Source organism: Pan troglodytes, chromosome 2 (genome assembly GCF_028858775.2).
Source record: "Pan troglodytes isolate AG18354 chromosome 2, NHGRI_mPanTro3-v2.0_pri, whole genome shotgun sequence".
Taxonomy (NCBI): Eukaryota; Metazoa; Chordata; class Mammalia; order Primates; family Hominidae; genus Pan; species Pan troglodytes.
Window position 1 is genome coordinate 119,401,710 of NC_086015.1, and position 25,356 is coordinate 119,427,065.

At 36.5% G+C, this 25,356-nt stretch overlaps 1 protein-coding gene across 2 annotated transcripts in view; it reads right to left on the reverse strand.

Moving 5' to 3' along the window:
* The window catches only part of LSAMP (limbic system associated membrane protein), a 632,752-nt gene that overhangs the window by 261,325 nt on the left and 346,071 nt on the right, over positions 1–25,356 (reverse strand). For both annotated transcript variants that reach the window (XM_016941692.3, XM_016941693.3), the window contains exon 2: positions 21,425–21,657. In XM_016941692.3, coding sequence (XP_016797181.1) covers positions 21,425–21,657 — 233 coding nt within the window. The remainder of the gene's footprint in view (positions 1–21,424; positions 21,658–25,356) is intronic.

The window sequence follows — 25,356 nt, forward strand, 5'->3', positions numbered from 1 at the left end:
CTCTAAATGTGAAGTTCAATGCAATATAAAATAATAATAATCATATTTTTAAAATTATTTACCATGTATGAATTGATTTTGTCAGATGGACATTTACCTGATGCATATGAATGGAATTTAACAGTAGCCACTTTGTCAGATATTACTTAGAAGATAACATATCCCAAAAAAAGTCTCCTGTAAACATATGGATAACGTTTAGTTTGGATTTGTGACTGAGCTAGCAAAGGATTCTACGAATAGCTGTTTACTCCGACTGTATGAGCAGTATGCTGAAGGTGGGTCTGAACCATGCTTATGCCAAGTGAAATAAGAAGAGAAATTGGTAATTTTAAAACAGTTAGATTTATATATCATTCATGATATTTATCATTTCATCAGACAGTAATGCCTCAAAGACAATTTCTAGTTTTTTGCAGCTATATATAATATTTTAGATTTTATATTTGGTTGATATTTGTGAAAAATTATTGTTTGCTGTCTAGACACTCAAAATGCTTTTCCAGTGATCTGTACTGTACTAGAGGGCTATACTTGGAATAAATACAGACTAGTCATGTGGATCATCTTTACTTTCTGCACTTTTAGCATAAACTAGTTTTGTTATCATAATCCACTCCATTTCTTAAGATCTTAAATTATAAAATAGGGACTGTAATATCTAACACCACACATTTCACAGGTATGCATGGAGCAAACCCAGCAAGTATTTTGTCTCAGCAGTTTCTCCAGATGGCTATTTCCTTGCCAACTCAAATTAAATATGCCCAAGAGAACTGTTTACTACCTTTTGTTTATATTCCTCCTCTGTCTAAGGAAGCAGCATGTTAGCAAAATGGGCAAACAAGCAAATAAACTAAAATAACTTGTGGAATCCAACAGACCTGAGCTCAAATCATGACACTGGCACATATCAGTTGTATGAACTTGGATAGTTATTTATTATTTTCTGTTTCCATTATTTTATCTACACTAGGGATGATAATATACACTCATGTGTTTATATAAGGTTTATAGATAATGAATATGAGTGTTTGGAACATACAGTAGTGTCTTTATGCAGGCTGCTATAACAAAATACCATAGACAGTGACTTATACAACAGAAACTTATTTCTCACAATTCTGGAGACCGAGAAGTCAAAGATCAAGGTGCCAACAGGTTTGGTGTCTGATGAGGACCCACTTCCTGGTTCATAGATGGCTGACTTTTCACTTTGTCCTCACAGAGTATGGAAGGGGAAAGGGACCTCTCTGGGGCCTATTTTACAGAGGCACTAATCCCATAAGTGAGGGTCGAGCCTAATCACTTCCCAAATACCACATTTCCAAATAGTATCACACTGGGATAAAGTTCTAACATGAATTTAGCAAGGACATAAACATTCAGTCTATGACAAGAATGTTCTTCAGGATAGGAGCTGCTGCATCAGCAGCCACCTGATGCTCCAGGTCATGACAGAAGAATGAGGTGTAGAAGACGTCTTCACTTCACTTGTAAACTCTTTATTCTTCTTCACACAAAACTGAAATATTTCTGTCAGATATTATAGTCTTCATTTGTTGAAAAATTACCCCATCCTCTTCACTCATTAGAATTCTAACCTGGTTACCTTTTTTTCTGATACCGCCACTTTCTGGAAACTGCCTTTGCAAACATCTTGCTTCAGATTATGTTTTCCATTTGAAGACCCCACCCATCATATTTACTAAATTAACATCCTCAGTTGACCTTAAGAAATTTGCAATCTCACAGCAAATAAAGGCTAAGATTCTCAACCACCTCTAAGTTCTTTATATGACACCTCCACCCTAATAGATCTTTTCCTGTTCACCAACCACTGTCACTGTTCCTAAGACCACTTTATTTCCAAATATTTATTGTTTATTTATCCAACTCCTATTTCCTTTAAGCTACATTCTTCATGTTCTTTTTATCCAATGTGCCTGCCCCCATTTTTTTTTTGCAAATAAGTATTCTATATTTGATATTTCAAACAACTGTGGAAATCTCATTTGTTACAGAATCCCTGTGATATTACTATTTAGAAAGAGAAGCCTCAGCTTAGAAGTTCATTTATCTGACTTAGCAGAGCAGTTCTTACCTTCTTAAGTTCTCCCCAACTTCTTACCTTCTTAAGTTCTCCCCAACTTAAGGAAAAACATCAGTAACTCCCTTCAATGTGCAAATCCCACAATTCTCACTTCAGGCTTCAACTTGACTAAATATATTCCTTTAATGTCTTCCTTTCTATATTCCTATGATGCCTTAGTATCTGAGCTTGTACCCTCCTAGAGAGCATATAATGTGTCTGCTTCAAATGGTAGCCCATGCATATAGATGACTCAAAAATATTACTGAAGTTGATGAAGAGAGAGATGAACAAAAATGTGGCATTACTGGCTACTCTGCAAAACACAAAAACCTAAAATTCTCATTTTACTCAAAACAATTCTACCATCTCATGCCTAGAGGCACTCAAGCAGTAAGGCTGCACAGCTTATACACACTGCTGTGAAATGTGGACCTCATACAGCAGCCGAGGTATATAAATATGCAAATCATAGATGTATACAGAAACAGCCTTCCACTAGAGAACACCAGCTGTCACAAGCAGCAAACTCACTCTGAGGACTTGGCACTGGTGAACTGGCAAATACCCCCTGGTTGTTGCTGTCCCATCAATCATGGGCCATTTGGCTGGGCGGCATTCTTGAACAGGTTTTCTCCCCTTTTTAACTCCGTTAAAGAACATTATTTTAAGGTGATGAAATAAGCTCCTGTAAAACTTGATATGACTGTCTGATACAGGAGAGTTCATCTCTTGATGTACACCTTTCTGTATCTTGCTGTTGTATTTTTTTAAAAGTCTGCATCCCCCAAAACAAAACAAAAGCATCAAATTATGTTATATTTATCTTTATTAAATAATTATTAGGAAAGGTTTTGCCGATACATGCTTGATGAGCAGTGTGCAGAATTTAACAGTTTGTTAATTTGTTTTTCAGACACTATTGAAAACTATTGACCCTCAAGTTATCACAAATGGTTATGAAATGGAAATGGAATGGGAAGGAGTATGAAAAAATAAGCTGAATACTGATAAACCTAAGGTACCCCAAAGTCTATGGAAACTCCAATTTAATGAGGGGATGAATAAGAAATTTACTTCTCAACAAACAACAAATAATGGTTTATAACCATGGAAGCATTCTGAGAGAAGTAAATATGTCATCGATTTTAAATAGCAGTGTTTTCCAGCAGAGAGCAGATCAATGAAAGTTGCATAGGTTTTCACATGCTTCAGGATATTAAAGAACAATCCCATTTCCCCCCTCTATAAACCATTCCATCCAGAAGAGTAATTTTAAATGTGCTATAAATCATTATCTGTTCAACAACCAATCTGCATTCAGAAAAGTTATATCCATTCCTATTCTTCTTCCTTGGAACAATTTAAAATGCTCTCATTTTTTGCTAACCTGTAGGCCTGCTTTGGGTCTTCTGACTGGATATGTGGTAAAAAAAATAATAAGTTATTTCTCAAATTTAATATAACAAATACTAGGAGAGAAAACTGATGTATTTTCTTTAGAAAAAGTACTCAATGATTATCAGTTGGGCAATGTTTATTACAGCCTTGTAAATGGGTCGATAAGATTTATTGCTGTTTCAAAGATAGAGTGAACAATATCTAGATAATTACAAAGATTTGCTTCGTCTACACAAAGGTAGAGTGATGAAGAATCATAATGAATAAAGACTAAGATTTTCATCAACTATCTCAACATTCTATATATGATTGCATCCTCTCCTGTGAACTTGAATGTTAATGTTAGAAAGTAAGATATTCATTCATTACCAAGTATTGTGTGAAGTTCTGTGTGGTTTCAAAGAGAAACAAGGCACATTCTGTACACTCTGGGAGCTTGCACTAGTAGAGGAAATAAGGTGTGTAATGAAACAGCTATGTTATAAAGTGGAATGTGATGTGTTTTAAGAGAGAAGTAAATTTGCTTCCCATATTAGAGAGAAAGAACTTGCTTGTGGATAGCAAGATCAAATAAGCCATGATCAAGATATCACTTTACATAAACTATGCTTGGTGATATGTTTAAAACTTCAATGGGAACTCATTGTTACTCCTCTGCATAAAACCTTCAGTCAGTTTCTATTACACTTAGAATATCCATACCCACCAAAAAAGAAAAAACACAAAACACGCACCCTAACAGGCCTGCAAGTTTCTGGGTACCTCATCAGCCTCCTCTTGTTTTCTATCTGCCCCTTCTTACCACGTTTCAGCTCACTGGCCAGGCCCTTTCCACATGTCCTAGTTCTGCCTGCAATCCTTCTCACACTCCATGTGTGGCTAACTCTACCTTCACAATTTGGGGGAAGACTTTGATTATCAAGGATATAAATTATGCACATACAAAGAAGTAAATTTGGAACAACGTTTGGACTCATTCCGGGTCAGACTCTTACGTATGAGCAGGCTATCACTATTGTTAGCAGCTGAAAGATTTTTAAGACAGGAAATGAAAATGACAGAGCTATATGTCATAAATATCTTGTAGGAATGTTTAGGACAGTTTAGAATACAGAAAGGTGGGTGTGAGAGATACCACTTTCCTCAGGAAAAAAGAAATGTGGGAAAGAGGTAATGAGGGTCTATGTTAGAGAAGGTAAGAAGGCACAGTTCACAAACATGTTATCACTGACTGAAAAGAAGAGATAAATGGAATGGAGATGTTAGAAATAACTCTGCTTTCAGGGAGATCAATTGTGCCATTATCAGAAATAGGGACATCAGAAAGAAACAAGAGATATTTTGGAGGCAAAGATTAATTTTTTTTTAGTATAATAAAAGTGAAGTGGCTGATAGACAGAAATGCTCATAAGGTATTTCTGGGCTAGAATTCAGAAAAATAAAGGGAAAGGCTGGCAATGAAGACTTGGAATCAAACTATATAGATGTTACCGTTAAAGATGAAGTCATCAATGGACAAAATCGGAAAGGGAAGGAGAAGCAAGGACAGCAAAGCAAGGACAGCTCTGATGAAACATATAGGAATATGAAGATCACACAACTAAAGGAGATCAAGTTGACACAATCTGTGAAATGGAAGGAACATGAGAATATTGCATTATTTCAGGAAATAAAGAGAAAAGGAAATGCAAAAAAAGGGAATTATTCATAGTGTGCTTAAATAGAGGTTAAAGAGAATGACATAAGAAGGCTGGCTCTTTAAAAAGGGAGGGACACTGGGAGGCTAAAGTAGAGGATATGGAACACAATAAGATAGGCAACTGAGTTAAAAATTAGCAAGTGATGAGTGGAGAGACTTACTGAAAGCTTACTCAACTGAGATTAGCAGGACTTTATAAGGTACACAGCAAAATGTTATTATATCCAATTTTCTAGGAATATTTAACACCCTTTAAATAAAGGGGAAAAGAGAATTATTAGAGTTGCTCGTGGTTAGAGACAGAAGAGATCAAAACAAGATAAGATCGAATAAGAATTCTGGATACCAGTAAAGTGGACACTGAAATGTCAGACTATAAGCTCTAGCTTGGCTGGACAGGCAAATTATGTCAGTAAATGGTTAAAGGAGCATCCAGGAGGTCCTGATTTAAGTGTTCTTTTTTAAAATTTAAATCAGAAATTTTATGCAGGAAATTGTTTATTCTGCAATTTTACTTGAGTTGAGGAGATTGACAAGGTCCTACCCACACAAAATCTTTGCCTTTGTTCCTCCTCCCTGAGACTTGTGTGTGACTGTGCAGGCAGCATTATCTTTATGATATCTCTTTTAAAAATAATGTACCTGCCAGGCACAGTGGCTCATGCCTGTAATCCCAAAACTTTGGGAGGCCAAGGCGGGCGGATCACCTGAGGTGGGGAGTTCGAGACCAGCTTGACCAACATGGAGAAACCCCATCTCTACTAAAAATACAAAATTAGCTGGGCGTGGTGTCACACGCCTGTAATCCCAGCTACTAGGGAGGCTGAGGCAGGAGAATCGCTTGAACCCTGGAGGTGGAGGTTGCAGTGAGCCAAGATTGCACCATTGCACTCCAGCCTGGGCAACAAGAATGAAACTCCATCTCAAAATAAATAAATAAATAAATAATAAATAAATAAATAAATAAATAAATAAAATAATGTACCTACATGAGGTGTAATAACTTAAAAACTTGGGGCCTAATCACTTTAGCATAGATGATTTTGTGAGTTTGCGTAAAGAAAAAAAGAAGAGTATGAACACTCAGGTGAAGAAATGATGGAGGGCTAAAGAAGAAAAAATAAAAAGAAATATAAAAGGGGGAAAAGGGCATCACAACAACTTTCACTCTCTGAATAGTTTTCTGAAAGGTTATCCTCTTAATAATCATGAGGGTTTTTTTTTTTTAACAATTCTTCTTGAGCTGTTCTCCAGGTACAACACACAAACACACACCAATTTATAAACTAAATAATATAAATTTCTACCTGTAAAGCCAACACCCTTCTCCCCAAAAAACTGTAAAAAATATGTTGTTATATTTTATTCTTTTTTTCCAGTGGAGGTATGAGTACATATGATATATTGACCATTGTTGGTAAAATTGAGGTTACATATTTCACTGTTTTGTAAACTACCACTTCATTTTTTTCTTCAACTTTTATTTTAAGTTCTAGGGTACACTGGCAGGATGTGCAGATTTGTTACATAGGTAAACGAGTGCCATGGTGATTTGCTGCACAGATCAACCCATCACCAAGGTATTAAGCTCAGCATCCATTAGCTATTCTTTCTGATGCTCTCCTTCTCCCTGACCCCAACTAACAGGCCCCAGTGTGTGTTGTTCCCCCTCAAGTGTCCATATGTTTTCATCATTCAGCTCCCACTTACAAGTGAGAACATGCAGTGTATGGTTTTCTGTTACTGCATTAGTTTGCTGAGGATAACAGCTTCCAGGTCCATTCATGTCCCTGCAAAAGACATGATCTCATTCCTTTTTGTGGCTGCATAGTATTCCATGGTGTATATGTAGCTTTTTTTTTTTTTTTTGAGATGGAGTCTTGCTCTGTCACCCAGGCTGGAGTGCAGTGGTGCGATCTCGGCTCACTGCAAGCTCTGCCTCCCGGGTTCATGCCATTCTCCTTCCTCAGCCTCCTGAGTAGCTGGGACTACAGGCACCTGCCACCATGCCCAGCTAATTTTTTGTATTTTCAGTAGAGATGGGGTTTCACCGTGTTAGCCAGGATGGTCTCGATCTCTTGACCTTGTGATCCACCCACCTCGGCCTCCCAAAGTGCTGGGATTACAGGCGTGAGCCACCGCGCCCCGCCAGCATATTTTCTTTATCCAGTCTATCACTGATGGGCATTTGGGTTGATTCTATGTCTTTCCTATTGTGAATAGTCTTGCAATGAACATATGAGTGCATGTATCTTTATAATAGAATGATTTATATTCCTTCAGGTATATACCCAGTAATGAGATTGCTGGGTCGAATGATATTTCTGCTTCTAGATCTTTGAGGAATTGCCACACTTTCACAGTGATTGAACTAATTTATACTCACCCCAACAGTGTAAAAGTTTTCCTTTTCCTCTACAACCTCCCTAGCAACTGTTAAGTTTCTTGACTTTTTAATAATTGCCATTTTGACTGGTGTGAGATGGTATTTCATTGTGGTTTTGATTTGTATTTATCTAATGATCAGTGATGTTGAGCTTTTTTTCATGTTTGTTGACTGCATAAATGTTTTCTTTTGAGAAGTATCTGTTATTGCTATTTGCTTACTTTTTGAAGGGGTTGTTTGTGGTTTTTTTTTTTTTTTTGTAAAATTAAGTTCCTTGTAGACTCTGAATATTAGACCTTTGTCAAATGGATAGATTGCAAGATTTTAATCCCATTCTGTAGATTGTCTGTTTACTCTGATGATAGTTTCTTTTTCTGTGCAGAAGCACTTTAGTTTAATTAGATCCTATTTGTCAATGCTTGCTCTTGTTGCAATTGCTTTTGGCATTTTCATCATAAAATCTTTGCTTCTGCCTATGTTCTGAAATGGTATTGCCTTGCTTTTCTTCTAGAGTTTTTATAATTGTGGGTTTCACATTTTAGTCTTCAATCCATCCTGAGTTAATTTTTTTATAAACTGTAAGGAAGTGGTCCAATTTCAATTTTCTGCATATGGCTAACCAGTTCTCCTAGAACCATTTATTAAATAGGGAATCCTTTCTCCATTGCTTGTTTTTGTCAGGTTTGTCAAAGATCAGATGGTTGTAGGTGTGTGGTCCTATTTCCGAGTTCTTTTTCTGTTCCATTGCTCTATGTGTCTGTATTTGTACCATTACCATGCTGTTGTGGTTACTGTGGCTTTGTACTATAGTTTGAAGTTGGATAGGTTGGATAGTGTGATGCCTCCAGCTTTATCCTTTTTGCTTAGGATTGTCTTGGCTATTTGGGCTCTTTTTTTTGGTTCCATATGAATTTTAAAATAGTTTTTTTCTAATTCTGTGAAGAATGTCAATGGTAGTTTAACGGGAATAGCATTTAATCTATAAATTACTTTGGGCAGTGTGGCCATTTTCACAATATTGATTCTATCCACGAACATGGAATACTTTTCCATTTGTTTGTGTCCTCTCTGATTTCCTTGAGCAGTGTTTTGTAGTTCTCCTTGAAGAGGTCCTTCACTTCCCTTGTTGGAATGCTAGTGACTTTTGCATATCAATTTTGTATCCTGAGACTTTACTGAAGTTGCTAATCAGCTTAAGAAGCTTTTGGACTGAGACCATGCTACTACTTCATTTAACCATATATTGCAAATATTTTCATCATTTATTAAAATGTTTCATAAAACATGATAGTTACTGTATGCTTAGTTGTATAACTCAGTGTTTTTATTTGGAAAAAATAGAAAAAATAATATTTGGCTGTCTTATGTAGAAAAGGAAATCATTGCAACCCACATCACTGGGAAGAGTCTAAAATAAGAATTATGCCAAAAAATCATATAAAGAGGGCATGACTGCTGTTGAATCTGAACAAGAATGCCATAGCTCTCACCACCACCAACGTGGCCCTGGATCCAGGCCTTACTGAAACATCAATGATACAACCATTTCCATATAAGCTCACTGGTACAAGTGCCACCAATTACCTGAATAGATTCTCCTTGGTTTTGAGTTCCTTGTATCAATAATATCTATTAAAAATTCTAATTCTAAGGTAGGTGCACTGGAATCTTAAAGCCTGGATCTCATGCTGAAGCCTCAGTTTTGAGGATGCCTGGATTTTATTTCAGCATTTATACTGGGTGGTGTCTGCCTCCCAACCATATTGACAAGGAGGAAAATCCCCCAAAACAGGGAGGAGGTTTGAATGCTGGGCAGCCACTATAATGTTCATTATAATAGTATTTCTCATGAAATGACATTAACTTAACTATCCAATTCCTTAGTCTGAATATTTATGACATTTTCCATAATTTTTTTTAAAAAAAAATTCTGTAATGACCACTTTGCCCAAAACCATTTGTATTTCAGATTGTTTTATTTCTATACACACAGAAGTGGAATTACTGAGTCAAATGATACATATATATATTTTAAAACTTTGATAGATATCCCTACATTACCCCAGGGAAAGTTTCCATTAATTTACACTCTCAACAGGGAGATATAAAAGTGTCAGTTTTCCTACTAACTTGTCAACTGTGGCTATCCTCATTTTGTTAACCCTTTCCTAGTATCACTAGTTTTAAAAATAACAATTTATTGCTGTTTTACTTTGCATTTCCTTGATTATTAGTGAGGTTTTAATAATTTTCCATGTTTGCCATTTCCATGTGTCCTTTTGTAAATTGGCAATTTATGTCTTTGACAAAGTTTAGTCATATTTTCTTTATTCTTTTTTTTTTTTTTTTTTTTTTTTTTGAGATGAGTTTCACTCTTGTTGCCCAGGCTGGAGTGCAATGGTGCGATCTCGGCTCACCGCAACCTCCACCACCCGGGTTCAAGTGATTCTCAGCCTCCTGAGTAGCTGGAATTACAGGCATGTGCCACCACCTCTGGCAAATTTTGTATTTTTAATAGAGACATGGGGTTTCTCCATGTTGGTTAAGCTGGTCTTGAAATCCCGACCTCTGGTGATCTGCCCATCTTGGCCTCTCAAGGTGCTGGGATTACAGGTATGAGCCACTGCACCCAGCCATTTTTTTTTTTTTTTTTTTGAGAGAGAGTCTTGCTCTGTTGCCCAGGCTGGAGTGCAGTGGCCAATCTCAGCTCACTGCAACCTCCACCTCTAGGGTTCAAGCAATTCTCTTGCGTCAGCCTCCCAAGTAGCTGGGACTACAGGCACGTGCCACCACTCTTGGCTAATTTCTTGTATTTTTAGTAGAGATGGGGTTTCACTATGTTGGCCAGGCTGGTCTTGATTTCCTGACCTCATGATCCGCCCGCCTCAGCCTCCCAAAGTGCTGGGATTACAGGCATGAGCCACAGCACCTGGCCTTTTTTCATTTTTTAAAAATTGTCTTCATTAATCTGTTGTAATCTATTCATATGCCAATGGCATTAAAGCTTTATCTACTTTTTTATTTTGTTTTTAAATCACTTTATCGCTTTTTTTTTTTAGATGGAGTCTCGCTCTGTCACCCAGGCTGGAGTGCAGTGGCACAATCTTGGCTCACTGCAACCTCCGCTTTGTGGGTTCAAGTGATCTCCTGCCTCAGCTTCCCAAGTAGCTGGGACTACAGGCCCACGCCACCACACCTGGCTAATTTTTGTATTTTTAGTAGAGATGGGGTTTCACCATGTTGGCCAGGCTGGTCTCGAACTCCTGACCTCAGGTGATCCACTCACCTCAGCCTCCCAAAGTGTTGGGATTACAAGTGTGAGCCAGGCACCCAGCCTCTAGAGTCTTTTAATTTTATATATTTATATATGTTTAGCCAAATTTGTTTTCTATACTTTTCATTTACTTTTATGCTAAGACAGCCTTCCACACTCCATTGGAGAGACATTTATTGATAATTCTTTCTCGTCTTTTTCTTTACTTTTTACTTTTAAATCTTTAAGAGATGTGGTGTTAATTTTCATACATGGCTGTTCAGTAAAAATACAATTTTTAAAAAAATTAATTCATTCAAAACCATTTGTTGAATAATGACACTTTCTCCATTATGTTAAACCTGCATCATATGTGACATGACCATATGTGGTAGAGTTTTGAGCCTTTCATTTAGATACACTGACTTGATGGTTTTTAAATATGTTTTGCAGATGTAGTTTTCTAGCTGTAGAAGTCTTTCTTCCCAATAAAATAATAACTTTTTTTTTTTTATTTGAGATGGAGTCTCGCTCTGTCACCCAGGCTGGAGTGCAGTGGCGCGGTCTCGGCTCACTGCAACCTCCACCTCCCGGGTTCACACCATTCTCCTGCCTCAGCCTCCCGAGTAGCTGGGACTATAGGAGCCCGCCACCACGCCCAGCTAATTTTTTGTATTTTTAGTAGAGACGGGGTTTCACTGTGTTAGCCAGGATGGTCTCAATCTCATGACCTCATGATCTGCCCACCTCAGCCTCCCAAAGTGCTGGGATTACAGGCATGAGCCACCACACCAGGCCAATAATTATTTTTTAAAGTTGGTTATTTATGCCTGTCCATTCTTCATAATTAATTTGATAAATCTGGTGTAATTTCAGTTTCAAAAGCTCCAAAGTAATTTTTAGATACATAAAAAATTCAATTTACCTTGGGGATCATTATATTTTCATTTTAAACATCTTTACATCTTTAATGATATTTGTGTTGCCATTCAAGAATTATTTCATTCTATTGTAAAACAACAGCAAAAAATACCCAAACAAGCAAACAAACAAAAAAGCCAGTTCTTTCATCCTTTCAATTTTTGCATTTATGTTCTCTCCATTGTTTATTTAATTTATTCTTAAATGTTCTTATATTTTTGCAGCTTTGTGAATGACCATTTTTAGTATATTTTATGTGTTTATTATAACTATATATAGAAACTATTGATTTAATATATTTCTTCAGATAAATGCACAAGTTACCAAACTATTGTTAGTATTCTTAATATATTGTATGTTAATACAAATTAATATATTTGTTAGTATTGTTAATATATTTGTATTGTTAAATATTGTTAATATATTTGCTTATTAATTTATAAGTGTTTTTCTAGTTAATCATATTAGCTGGAAATATTGATAAATTTATTTCCTCCTTTCCCATATTGAAACCATTGTATTTTATTATCTTGTTTCATTGCATTGACTATAGCCCCTAAACTAATGTTACGTAATAATAATGATTGTTGGTATGCTTGCATTAGTCCTGACTTTAATTACCCATCTTTTTCATGTTAAGAAATAAATCATCTATACTTAGCTCACTAAATTTCAGAGTATTTTAAACACATCAAGAATAGAAGTTAAACTATATCCTATGTATTTTGTTCCTCATGGGATTATCTCATGATTTTTGTCTGTTGACTTTTTAATGAAGTATATTTTATTCATACATTTCTTTATAATGGATTATGCTTGAAAAAACCTGCTTAATTATGCTGTATTTAATATTTAATATAATTTTTTACTTTATTCACAGGTTTTAATCTTAATACCTGCCTTAAGTATTATTGCCTTAAGTATTATTGTATTTCACTTTCACTTTGAAATAATTTCAAGTTTAATGAAAAGTTATAAGAATAATACAAATAGTTCCCATGTATCCTTCACCCAGACTCTACTTAAGTTTTGTCAATTGCTGCGTCATGCCTTGTCTAGAAAAAGGTCACATAGTATACCCAGTTGTCATTTCTCTCTTATCTCCTTCAATCTTGGGCAGTTCTTCAGTCTCTCTTGACTTTTATAACCTAGACATTTATGAAGATTAGAGGCCAGTCTTTCTATAGAATGTCCTTTAATTTGTGTGTGCCCAATGTCGTCCTATTATTAGACTCAGGTTCTAGGAAATATTTCACAGAAGTGATGTGTGTTTAGCTCATTGCCTCTTATCTTTTGGCAAATGATGCCAATTTGTCCCGTTACTAGTAGTGTTAACTTTGATCACTTGATTAATATTGTGTCAGGTTGTACTACTTTTTTAATTAGTCTTTTCTCTCTTTGTATTTAACAAATATTTGTGGGAGCTACTTTAACATTATTCCTTATTTCATTTTCACTTGCAAGTTTTAGTATCCATTGATATTTCTTGCTGGAATTAATTATTTCTGTGATGGTTGCCAAATAATATTTTTAAAATTCCATCATTCCTTCTATTAGTTAGCATTCTATAATACAAAAGGGCTTTATATCCTCTTTATTTATTTATTTATTTTATTTTATTTTTTATTTTTGAGAAGGAGTCTCGCTCTGTTGCCCAGGCTGGAGCGCAGTGGCCTGATCTGGGCTCACTGCAAGCTCCGCCTCCCGGGTTCACTCCAAGCTCCGCCTCCCAGGTTCACTCCATTCTCCTGCCTCAGCCTCCCGAGTAGCTGGGACTACAGGCGCCCGCCACCAACACCCGGCTAAGTTTTTTGTATTTTTAGTAGAGATGGGGTTTCACCGTGTTAGCCAGGATGGTCTTGATCTCCTGACCTTGTGATCCACCCGCCTTGGCCTCCCAGAGTGCTGGGATTACAGGCGTGAGCCACTGCACCCGGCCCTATCCTCTTTACTTAATAAATAGTGCTTAATTTATATCAGAATTATAATATATTGTAATTATTTCTTTCAATACCCATATTGTCCTATACTTGGCTGGTGAAAGTCTCTCTCAAGCTGGCTTCCGTGTACTTTTGGCATGACTCGTCATTTTTTTGAGTACATTCTTACTTCCTGGCCCAAGAGATGCTCCAAGTTATATTGTTCCTTCCTTGCCCCAGTCCTGGTACCGGCTGTTTCTCCAAGTAACCCTTCCTTTTAGTGAATAGTTATATTTTAAAACCAACATGAAGATGCTAAGTATTAGGTATATGAATTGCTACTGGGGTGTCAGTGCTCCAGGGCCTCTTAGTGGGGAAGGGCAGGGTTAGGAAATACATGTACACATTTCTCTCTCTCTCTTTCTCTCTCTCTCTTCTATTAAAACTTATTAATGATCATTAATAACTTCAATTTCATCCAACATCACAAGGTTCATTTTAGCTTTCTCCCTGTCCACATTTATACTCTCTTCTCCAACAATAAGAAACTTTTTATCATTATCCGCAATATTTTTATTTACTTCCTCAATTCTCTTCAATGTAGCCAAGGTCCCAACTTTCCCAGATGTTTTTGCCTTCAGCTGCTCTCTTGGGTGGGCCTGGCCCTTCGGAGATGCCTCCTCACTCAGAATGCTTTCTTCTTCAGGCCTTGGTACAGATTGGGCTGCTCTTCCACAACACTTCAGCCTGTCTAATAGCTTTTTAACTAATAAGAATGAAAGAAGCTGGCTAAACGCGGTGGCTTATGCCTGTAATCCCAGCACATTGGGAGGCCGAGGCGGGCGGATCACGAGGTCAGTAGTTGGTCACTGGCAAACATAGTGAAACCCCTGTCTCTACTAAAAATACGAAAATTAGCCGGGCATGGTGGCGCACGCCTGTAGTCCCAGCTACTCGGGAGGCTGAGGCAGGAGAATCGCTTGAACCCTGGAGAATCAGGCCACTGCCCTCCAGCCTGGGCAACAGAGTGAGACTCCGTCTCAAAAAAAAAAAAAAAAAAAAAAAAAAGAATGAAAGAAGCCTTATTGTATTTTGTATACTTAAATTGTTTTTCACTCAGGCAGACTTAGGACTGGAAACATTATAAAGACAACCCATGTCATACAGAAGAGTTTTGTCAAAAAAAAAAGTTGCCTATTTGTAGCAAACTGAAAACAATAGAAATAACTATATATTAAATATATATATGCCATCTTTCTTGACTTTTTAAATACATAAATTCAAAAAATTGCCTTTAATATTTTTAAGAGTACATTTTTAAGGTAATGTGTAGAAAACACAAATGCTACAGATAATGATAATTTATAGTGGCTTATGGTACTATTTAAACATATTTGAAAGGGTAGATATCCTTATTTTAATACTTAAGATTAAATATCTGTGTAAAAACCAGATCATGTGTGAATAGCCACATATGATATTGCATAAATTCAAGTAAAAATAACTTGCCATAGACCGGATGTAGTTACGATATTTAGCAGAGGCAGATATAATAAGAAATAAATCTCTACCTCCACATCTTCCTAATAACTCTCAAAATTCTCCCCATAAGGCATTAAAATCTTCATAGATTCAATGATCCAAGATTTAAGTATAGGTGAATATTAGTTCATCTCTGTTTTCAAGTAACTTTCTTTTTCTTTCATGAAGTCTATATTTTCATACTGAGCCAACTCTCGTCCCACTATTGGTACTAAGATAACTTTTTCTCTTTTCCCTTATTTTCTCTCCTTTGAAGAAGGAAGGACAAAAGCAGTTTAGATTAGAAAGTATGTGGATGTATATAGGTTATATAATTTAATAACTAAAAGATGGACTACAGGTATATAAAAAGGGTTTGGAGATAGTAATTAATTATGCTTGGATGGGATTGGTTTAGATAAAACTTGAAATCCTTTCTACAGGGAAGAATATCAAGTTAAAACTGCATGAGGCAATATTGCTAACCATCTTAACTAAAAAGTTTCAGTTCTTCCCTTTCATTAGCTGTCTGGTTGCTGATGTGAATAGTGAAGTCTTTCAAGTCTGAACCTGACCTGTTAACAGCCAATCAAGAGGCTATTGTCTGAAAAATTAAGCTGAAGAGTAGAAAAATTAGTAGACTTCAGCATATAAAATTCAAATGAGAAAATTCCAGTTAATCACTAAGATTCTCAATAATCAACAAAATTCACACTAAGAACAAATCTAAGACTTCCAATTCTTATTTTATTAGAATGCCTTAAAATTTAAAAAGGAGCTATAGGCTAAACTTTTGAATAAAATTTTATAGGCAATGTATAATTGTTGAAAGAATAATCAATGCAACATGATGTTTATTAAGAAAGGGAAGGAAGAAGGATGGGAGTGAAGGAAGAAAGAAGAAAGTAACAGAAGGAAAGGAGAGCGATTCTGAGAGAAAAATGAGATACCGTCTTGGAGTTCTGGGTAACAGATTTTGGTCAGCATTTGGAATGGTTAACAGAATTGCAAAACGTGCTTCTAAAAATTTAAATCCTAGAAACAATAAGCTCTAGACTAATCACTAAAAATGTAAATTGGGGGCCGGTGAGGTGGCTCATGCCTGTAATCCCAGCACTTTGGGAGGCCGAGGCGGGTGGATCACAAGGTCAAGAGATGGAGACCATCCTGGCCAACATGATGAAACCTCATCTCTACTAAAAATTAGGCAGGCACGATGGCATGCGCCTGTAGTCCCAGCTACTTGGGAGGCTGAGGCAGGAGAATTGCTTGAACCTGGGAAGCAGAGGTTGCAGTGAGCCAAGACAGTGCCACTGCACTCCAGCCTGGCGACAGAGTAAGACTCTGTCTCAAAAAAAAAAAGAGGTTGGGTTTCCTAATATTTAAGTTTTCAATTATTAAATTTAAAGGGCATCTAGAGACATTACAATTTTAAGCCATTTTAGATTTATATATTTTCTAGGATTAATGAGATACAGGAAATGAGGCTTTTTAAATGTGGAGATTTTAAAAAACACACACCAAACATGTTGGTCTTATAAGGAGTCCCACTCTCATATTTTTTCACAATTATATTATTTTATATAACATAATTATGCAATCCTGGCAACTAATGGATAAAGTCCGACAAGCCATGTGTGTGATTTGAATCACAGTGCTGAGAAAAATGTATGGGATTCTATTTAGTACGATAGTGAAATTTCAATCTTTATTTAGAAATACATTTTAAAACTTCAAAATGTTAAAAAAAATTATCTCCAATTTTAGTATTTGCAGATTAGGCCATTTTGAAAACAACATTAGCCAAATTAGAATAGCATAAAAATGGGAGCAAAAGATTCAACATAAAAATGACCACTCTATTATTGGTACCAACTTAACAATTAGGCAGTACGTAAATTGAAAATACGATAAAAGATGCGTTGTAAAATATGGTGAATGGGATATTTAAAAATAAGATTCTCGTTTTAAAAATGTTGTCATGTGAGGATTTCCTTTGTATTCATATACACATGAAGGTTTTTAATGTAACATTTAAAACAAATACCCTAGTTTTTGGAGCCAGTATTCCTGGGGCTCAAGCACATGAGATTAATCTATGTTTTTGATGAGTCTACAGATATTTTATATGATTTACTATTATAAGGCTCTAGTACCTGCTCTGTAGAGTTTTATATATAATTTGATTCAATGTCATACAAGAAAATGAACAAGCAGGGAGAGTAAATCCTTCTCACTGATTGCTTAGATCCTTAGAGTAGTAGCTCTTGATTTTTGTGTGTGTGCATCTGAATCACCTGCAGAGCACAATGATTCAGAAGTTTAATTCCCATTTTTATAAATTCTGATTCCATTGTTCTGGATGTGGTTCTCTGGAATCTGCATTTTGACAAGCATAGTAAGCCAAAATGTTGACTTTGCTTCAGCCTATACAAGAATCACATCTAGAAATGCTAGTTTAAGAAGCTCTCTATGGTAGAATTCTGCAAATGTTCGTTGCAGCACTGTTCAGAATAGCAAAAACATGGAATCAACCTAAGTGCCTATCAATGACAGACTGGATAAAGAAAATGTGGTATATATACACCATGAAATATTATGCAGCCATAAAAAAGAACAAGATCATGTCTTTTGCAGGAATGTAGGTGGGGCTGTAGGCTATCATCCCTAGTAAACTAATGCAGGAACAGAAAACCAAATACCACAGGTTCTCACTTATAAGTGGGAGCTAAATGATAAGAACTTATGAACACAAAGAAGGAAACAACAGACACTAGGGTTTATTCGAGGGTGGAGGGTGGGAGGAGAGAGAGGATAAGAAAAGATAACTATTGGGTACTAAGCTTAATACCTGAGTGATGTAACCCTATGTACAACAAACCCCTCTGACGTGTTTATCTATGTACCTCCAAACCTAAAATAATTTTTTTAAAAAAGAAGCTCTCTAGAATCCTAAGGAAGTAAAGCTGAAGACTAGATGTTAAGGAAAAGGACAGCTGAAAAAAATGGGCTAGAGGGACCCAAAATAAAAACTGAAGGAGCCTACTGCAAAGATAATAGGCAACGAGTGAAAGCGTCTGTTAGATTCTGGGTAGCACCTTAGGACAGGAGTGAGTTTTATGGAAATACTGGAGCACCAGCAACATCATGGTATTTGCCATCATCATCAACAGCATTGTTATCAACATCATCATCAACCTACTGGGTGAGAAAACATGATCTCCAGACACTGGACTAGAGGTTTACATAGATCATCTAATTTAATCCTTACAATAAATTTAGGAGGACTTAAAATATTAGTTTTATGTATATTTTTCATATGACAAAACTGAGCCTTAGAGAAATTAAGTGGTTTACCCCAAAAGTGTATTTAAATAGCAAGAATGAAAACAGATTTGAATCAAGCAATGCAACTCTGCAGAGCCCACCTTCTAAACTGCTATTCTTTGGTGATATCTCATAGCAACTTTGAGCTCAGGTTGGCCTCACCATTGTGTAAGGAAAAGGAATACAGTATTTACATAATGATTAGTTGAACTGAATTTGCAGAAACCATGGCGGATGATCATGGCAGGACATAAAAAATCAAAAGTGTCTTAGAGTCTAAAGAAAGGTGCTGTGAGGTTAGGAAAAAGGGAGATGTCAGCCATTCCTAGAGTTAGTATCTTTGATGTGGTGAAAACAATAGAGAGCTGAAGAACGGAATAGAAATAAATGGGAACAGTGTGAATGGATGGAACCTCTGATGGGCACAAGGCTGAATGCCCCAAGGGGAAGTGATTCAGCCATCTGGTGCTTGAGATCAAATTATCTAATATGTATGTAATTGTCCAAAAATTCCCCTTGGCGACTCAGGCTCAAGGAAGATACCATGCTTTCTTTATCCCCCTTGTAAGTACAAGCTTTGTTGTTGATTTTTTCTGTCAAAACAAATACAATAGTATCTTGAATCAGACAAACATGGGTTTGAAACCCTGTCCTAAGCCAACAGAAAGCCTTTGGCAGACTCCTTCCTGTCTCTGAACTTCAAGCTTTTGCATATATATAAAATAAAGTGAGAAACATCTACCTAAAAGTAATATTATTAGAATTAAATGAGATAGTAGATAAACAGGACTTGGCACTTCTCCATCCCTTAAGTTAAATTTAATTTCATTTGCACTGCCATGTCAGGAAGGTACATGCAGTATCTAACATAATTTTAGTTCTAACCCTTGTGAGATGGTCATGTTTGTAGCTTAAGAGTACAAAGGTAAATAAGAAAAAAAAAAAGAGGAACATTGGGCATTTGGTGCTAAGAGCTCAGACTTAAATATAAATTCTTAACTATGAATCCTTAAATTAGTCTTTAAAATCATGGCAAAAAAAAAAAAAAAAAAAAAACCCCAAAAAACAAAAAACTCCATTCCAGTGGAAAGTGCTTTAGATTTACAGATCTGCTTGGCACTCAACTATTCCCTGAACTGTCTTGTGACTTTGAGCAAGTAACCTAAATTTAATGAACTTCTATTTGCTCATCTAGAAACCAAGGGATATAGTGCTCAGATTGTCAAATTTATTCAGTATAGGATAATATACAATTTCTAGTTACGGTCTCTAGTGGCTTTTTAGTGACATCAAAGTCCATAAAGCTACTAAAATTGTGTAGAAATATCACAATATAATCAATCAGTTTTTTTCAAGCATAACCCATTATAAAGAAATACATGAATAAACAATCTTACATCAGAAATCAAAGAAGAAAAATCACGAGATAATCTGAATAACTGGTCAGTAGGTAAAATCTGTTCTAAGTGATCCTAAGTAAACTAGTTATCTCTCCTCCTTCTGCCATTGAATTTAGTAGAATTTTTTCTTATGTTTTGATGTGTGTGTGTGTGTGTTTGTGAATAAATGTGTGCTTGTATTTGTTTTGAGGGAGTTGGTAAATTAACCCATTGGCATATTTACATATTTCTAGTTATGTTTACAAATTTAAATAGGTTGCCTAAGATCCATACCCTGGTGTCTTTCTTGTAATGGAGCTTAAGTACTCTCTACTAAGCTACAAGAAAAGCATCCTATGCTTTGACTGTGATTGGAACTTTGCAAGCTAGTAGACAAGCCTTTACAAGCAATAAAATGAAGCTGTCAGCCATTGCAAATGGACCAAAATAGAGGCCACATGACTAAAGCACCCCTGCACCAGGCAGTCTCTGATGTATTTTATTCCAGTTTCAATCTATTAATCAGAGGAGTTGGGAGAGCAATAATTTAAACACTACAATAATCAATTCCATAACACATTAATAGAAGCTACAGTTAAACTTTTCCACACCACTGACTGCATTGGAACCTTGACAGGAGCCCTAGGGCCATGCCTAATTTGCATTAAATTTACATAGAATTATAAATCAAGAATACATGAACACAGCCCTAATGTTTGTTAGTGCTTAGATCTTTCCTGATAGATACATTGAAACTGCTGGTGGTTGGGCTTCACTTGCAATAAAATTGTGCAGCTGATCAGCTTTGTTCTCATTCTGCAATTATGGCGAAAGAAACCCAATTGAGCAACAGTTTGGGGGTATGTGAGTGCCATTTAAGGTTTTTATCCTGTAAAACTATGACTCAGATGTGCCCTTAGAACCCCCAATCTAGAAGCAAATTGTCCCCAATTACTTCGCAGATCTTTGTCACTGGATTTCATCACCAGTAACTTGTCATTAAGTAGAGATACAAACTACATAGAAACCTGAACAGCTGAAAAAATAAAAAGTCCTCTGGAAAATTTTATTTTTTCAGAAGAACTTTGCTATCACAAAAAAGAGAATTAGTGCTAATCTTCAGGGTGAGGACAGATAAACCCAAACTTTCTTAAACTCAGCAAAGCATCTGGTACCTAATAGGGTGGAAAAGTGTACTTCATATGGCCCCAGGCATTCTGTGTGTTCTGGTATCCCTGATTTACATTGTTCCAACAGCTGTGGCTTTTGCCGTGTGTTTTCACACTCAGGGCTAGGTGAAAACATTCTCACCAATGTTACTGGCTCTCAGTAACAGGAGTATACTCTCTATATTGTTTTTGGTCCTCTCATTTTAAGTGTCTTTTTAGACAGAAAATCGATACTTAAGTCCAATAGCATCTTTGGGAATATTTCTTTTCAGGAAGGATTCTGCAAATATTTTGTACATTATTATTCTGCAACTCCCACCTCTTTCTTACCACCCTTCTATCCCACACTTTCCTTACCTTGTACGATCAAGTAAACTTGGGAGGTCTTGGGCTCATGCTGTGTCTGAACTGAGCAAGTGTAGGAACCCTCATCATAGACATCCACCTTCTGGATTCGGAGGCTGTATTCCAGAGAATGGCGTTTCTCCAGCTCAACCCGTGGGTCCAGAGACCACTTGTCATGTCCAGCAAAAATGATGCCAGAACGGTTCAACCAGGCCACCTTTGAGTTCTTGTCTTCTACAACGCACCTGACAGAGCAGAGTAACAATATTAGTGCCTTAACAACAACTATTTCTGCGTTTCTTCTCTAGGTGATCAGACTCAACAAGTCTAAACAAGGAAAATAATTATATGCAGAATGAATTATTGCCATGCCATTCTTGGAGTCCTTAGAATTTTCACTATTTCATTTAAGATATAATTACCATCCAGTGGATGGATGTCATTATATTAGACTCAGTTCAGCAATAAACAATCTGAGTATAAGTAATGAAGGCAAAGTTAAATTAGTATTGACTTCCCATTATCTTCTTGTTTAGGAAAAGGCCACTCACTCAGAACTCCGTCTGTTTAAGTAATTTTGAGAATTATACAATTGATATCATAGCACTTTTACTCCATCTTGAACTGTGTTTACTCTTTTATAAGTATTTCCTATAGTATTGTGTAATGATAGATTAAAGTTATACTCCACCATTATAGGAATTAGACTAGACTTCTGAGTTTACTTCTAATCTTTACAAGTTTGGAATGCCACTTCCAGGAGTAAAAATTGTGTGAGCAGATCCAAGCATAAGGGGATAGGTGTTATGACAAGGAAATCAAAGCAAACATCATCTGGCATAAGTTTGGTTCCAGCTGCTGAAGGCAGAAGCTTGTTTGGTGGCAAGGTAGGTTGCTACCAGCATTTCTAGTCACACTAAATGCAGGCAATCTTTAACAAAGATGAAGAAGCCAATTTTGTAGTTTATAGACCAATAGATCAAAAAGGGTAAAGGAATAACGCTTAATTGAATTACTGCTTTAAAAAACTTAAAAGGGTCTCTTTCTGAAATTTGAAAGGGGCAAAGAACATGCATTAGTGAAGGAGGGGTAAATACTTTTTGGTGAGTATGGTTTTCTCCTTCAGTTCCAGCAAGAGTCTTGCAATGGAAAAATCTAGCAGAAAACAAAAACAAAAAAACCTTCTGTCTGCATCCCTGTGGCAAGATTTATGTCTGCCCCATAGGGAGATGTCCCAAACCCTGTTCACAGCTGCAAAGCCAGCTGCTCAACACTCTGGAGCAGGAGGGAATGAACAGAAAGAGCCACGAGCACCACAGCAGGACTATTAAGACACCCTGTTCCCCTGTATTTTCTAAGCCAAGTAAAATCCAGTTTTTATCTCAGGTCAAAACAACTAAACATAGACAGAAAATTGATGCATAACCCATAGGCTGTCCCACATGGAATGTAAAGGCCAACTGTGTCTCTTACAAGAAAGATAACAGCTAAGTCTTTTTAAATACTCCATTTATGGTATAATACAAAGACCTCCTTATCCTATTAATTTTAAATGAATTGTGTATGTTATTTAGAGGGAGATTTTTGTTTTTTTTTGAGACAGGTCTTGTTCGGTCACCAAGACTGGGGAGCAGTGGCCTGATCATAGCTCACTGCAGCCTCAAACTACTGAGCTCAAGCAATCCTCCTGCCTCAGCCTCCTAAGTAGCTAGGATGATAGGTGCATGCCACCAGGACTAGCTAATTTAAAAAAAAAATTAGAGATGGGGTCTTGCTGTGTTGTCCAGGCTAGCCTCAAGTGATCTTCCCAACTTGGCCTCCCTAAGCACTGAGATTATAGTCATGAGCCACCATGCCTGACCCTAGAGTAAGAATTTGACTTAATAAGTTGGGTGCCAAGATACACAGGTCTTACTTTTCTTCTTTACCTGTTTTCATAAACATAACTAGATTTAGGTATCATTTAATATCTCCATTTCCCAGTATGTGCTTCTCTGCCATGCATATATTATTGAGTATAATTTATGTGTTTAATAATTTAGAGGCCTTTTATCATGAGCACCAAGCTAACTTCATGAATGCTTGCTGCCTCATTCCAGACTCAGTTTTACTTTTTTTACTCAGTTCTCCTCTCTTGTGGCATCATTTCTCTGTTCTTGGTGATGTTTGCCGCATCTCTGAATTTAAAATCATTGATGAATTAATTAATAGGATGTTTGATGTCTTACTCTAGACCATTATGAAATTGTTGAATGTAGATTTACCATGTTTTTTCTATTCTAGTAAGAAGGATAGAAATTTACCGGTGTAAATGTGTTTTAAATCTTCTATCATTTTTCCCTGTGCATGTTTCTCACCTGCACAGCGTAACACAAGAATGGCCAGATTTGCTACATTATAGATGTATTCTGAATGCCTCTTAGCCCCAAATATGGCTCCAATCTCTTCACTTTAAAAGAAAAAATACCACGTAATATAGCTTACCTAAATATGGCCTGTGAATCCAATAAAAACAGCAAATTTTTACCTTATTCATTTGGATACCACCAATAACTAATCTAGGATAAAATAGGCATTTGATAAATGCCTGTCCTGTGAACTAACTGGGTCACAAATGCAGATACAGGACATTTGGTAATCTATATTCCACGTCCCCATCCCAAGTCCTATAGCACCCACAAATAAATTGGACAGATTTCCTTAACAATATAAGGTAAAGTTTATAAGTCGGGTCTTTATGGTCCTTTGACATTTTAGCAATTTTCATTCATGGAAAAGTTAAAGTCATACGGATCATTATTCCAAATTATTCTTTGAGGGTGTTCAGCTCTATCTTACCTAAAGAAGTAATTGACCATTTCAGCAAAATTGCCAGATACATAAAAGTGCATCTAATGAAACAATGTATTATGTGGAAATTTTGTTATGACAATTTACATAGCACCTTATTTTTGATCTGGGTTTTATCCGTATTTATTTTTAAAATTCGTCTTTTACTGACAAACAAGTGAATAGTATATTAGAATACACATATACTTTTTTTTGTTTTGTTTTGTTTTTGAGATGGAGTCTCGCTCCGTCGCCCAGGCTAGAGTGCAGTGGTGCGATCTCAGCTCACTGCAAGCTCTGCCTCCCAGGTTCACGCCATTCTCCTGCCTCAGCCTCCCGAGTAGCTGGCACTACAGGCGCCTGCCACCACGCCTGCCTAATTTTTTGTATTTTTAGCAGAGACGGGGTTTCAGCGTGTTAGCCAGGATGGTCTCAACCTCCTGACCTCGTGATCCGCCCACCTCGGTCTCCCAAAGTGCTGGGATTACAGGCGTGAGCCACCGTGCCCGGCCTAGAATACACATATACTTTTTCCTAACTCAGATGGTTAGCCAAACTCCAAGCACCAGAACACAATACAGTATAGTGTTTTTAAAAAGGAAACCATTTCAAGGAGAAATTTGTTTAAAATAAATATATCTCAATGGAAAAAAATAAATAAATAAAAATAAAATAAAAAGGAAACCACTTCTCCAGATCTTTCAGGGTTCCTTTTTATGTACTCAGTAGTTGCAAAATAAATCTATTAGCTCTATAAACTGGAAAATAATCCTTCTACAATGTGACTAAAACTTTCTTAATAAAAAATGAGTAAAGGAATAATGCAATTTCAGAACTAAATATTTTCTTAATTTTAGAATCTTAATTTAAGGTGGCACCTATTTTTTTTAATCATAAAAAGTACACATAAAAAAAAATGGTAGGACCAGGCACGGTGGCGCATACCTGTAATCCCAGCTCTTTGGGAGGTTGGAGGCAGGAAAATCACTTGAACTCAGGAGTTCAAGGCTACAGTGAGCTATGATCACATCACTGCACTCCAGCCTGGCCAGAGTGAGACCTTGTCTAAAAAAAAAAAAAGAAAGAGAAAGAAAAGAAAATATAGTAAACCAAAA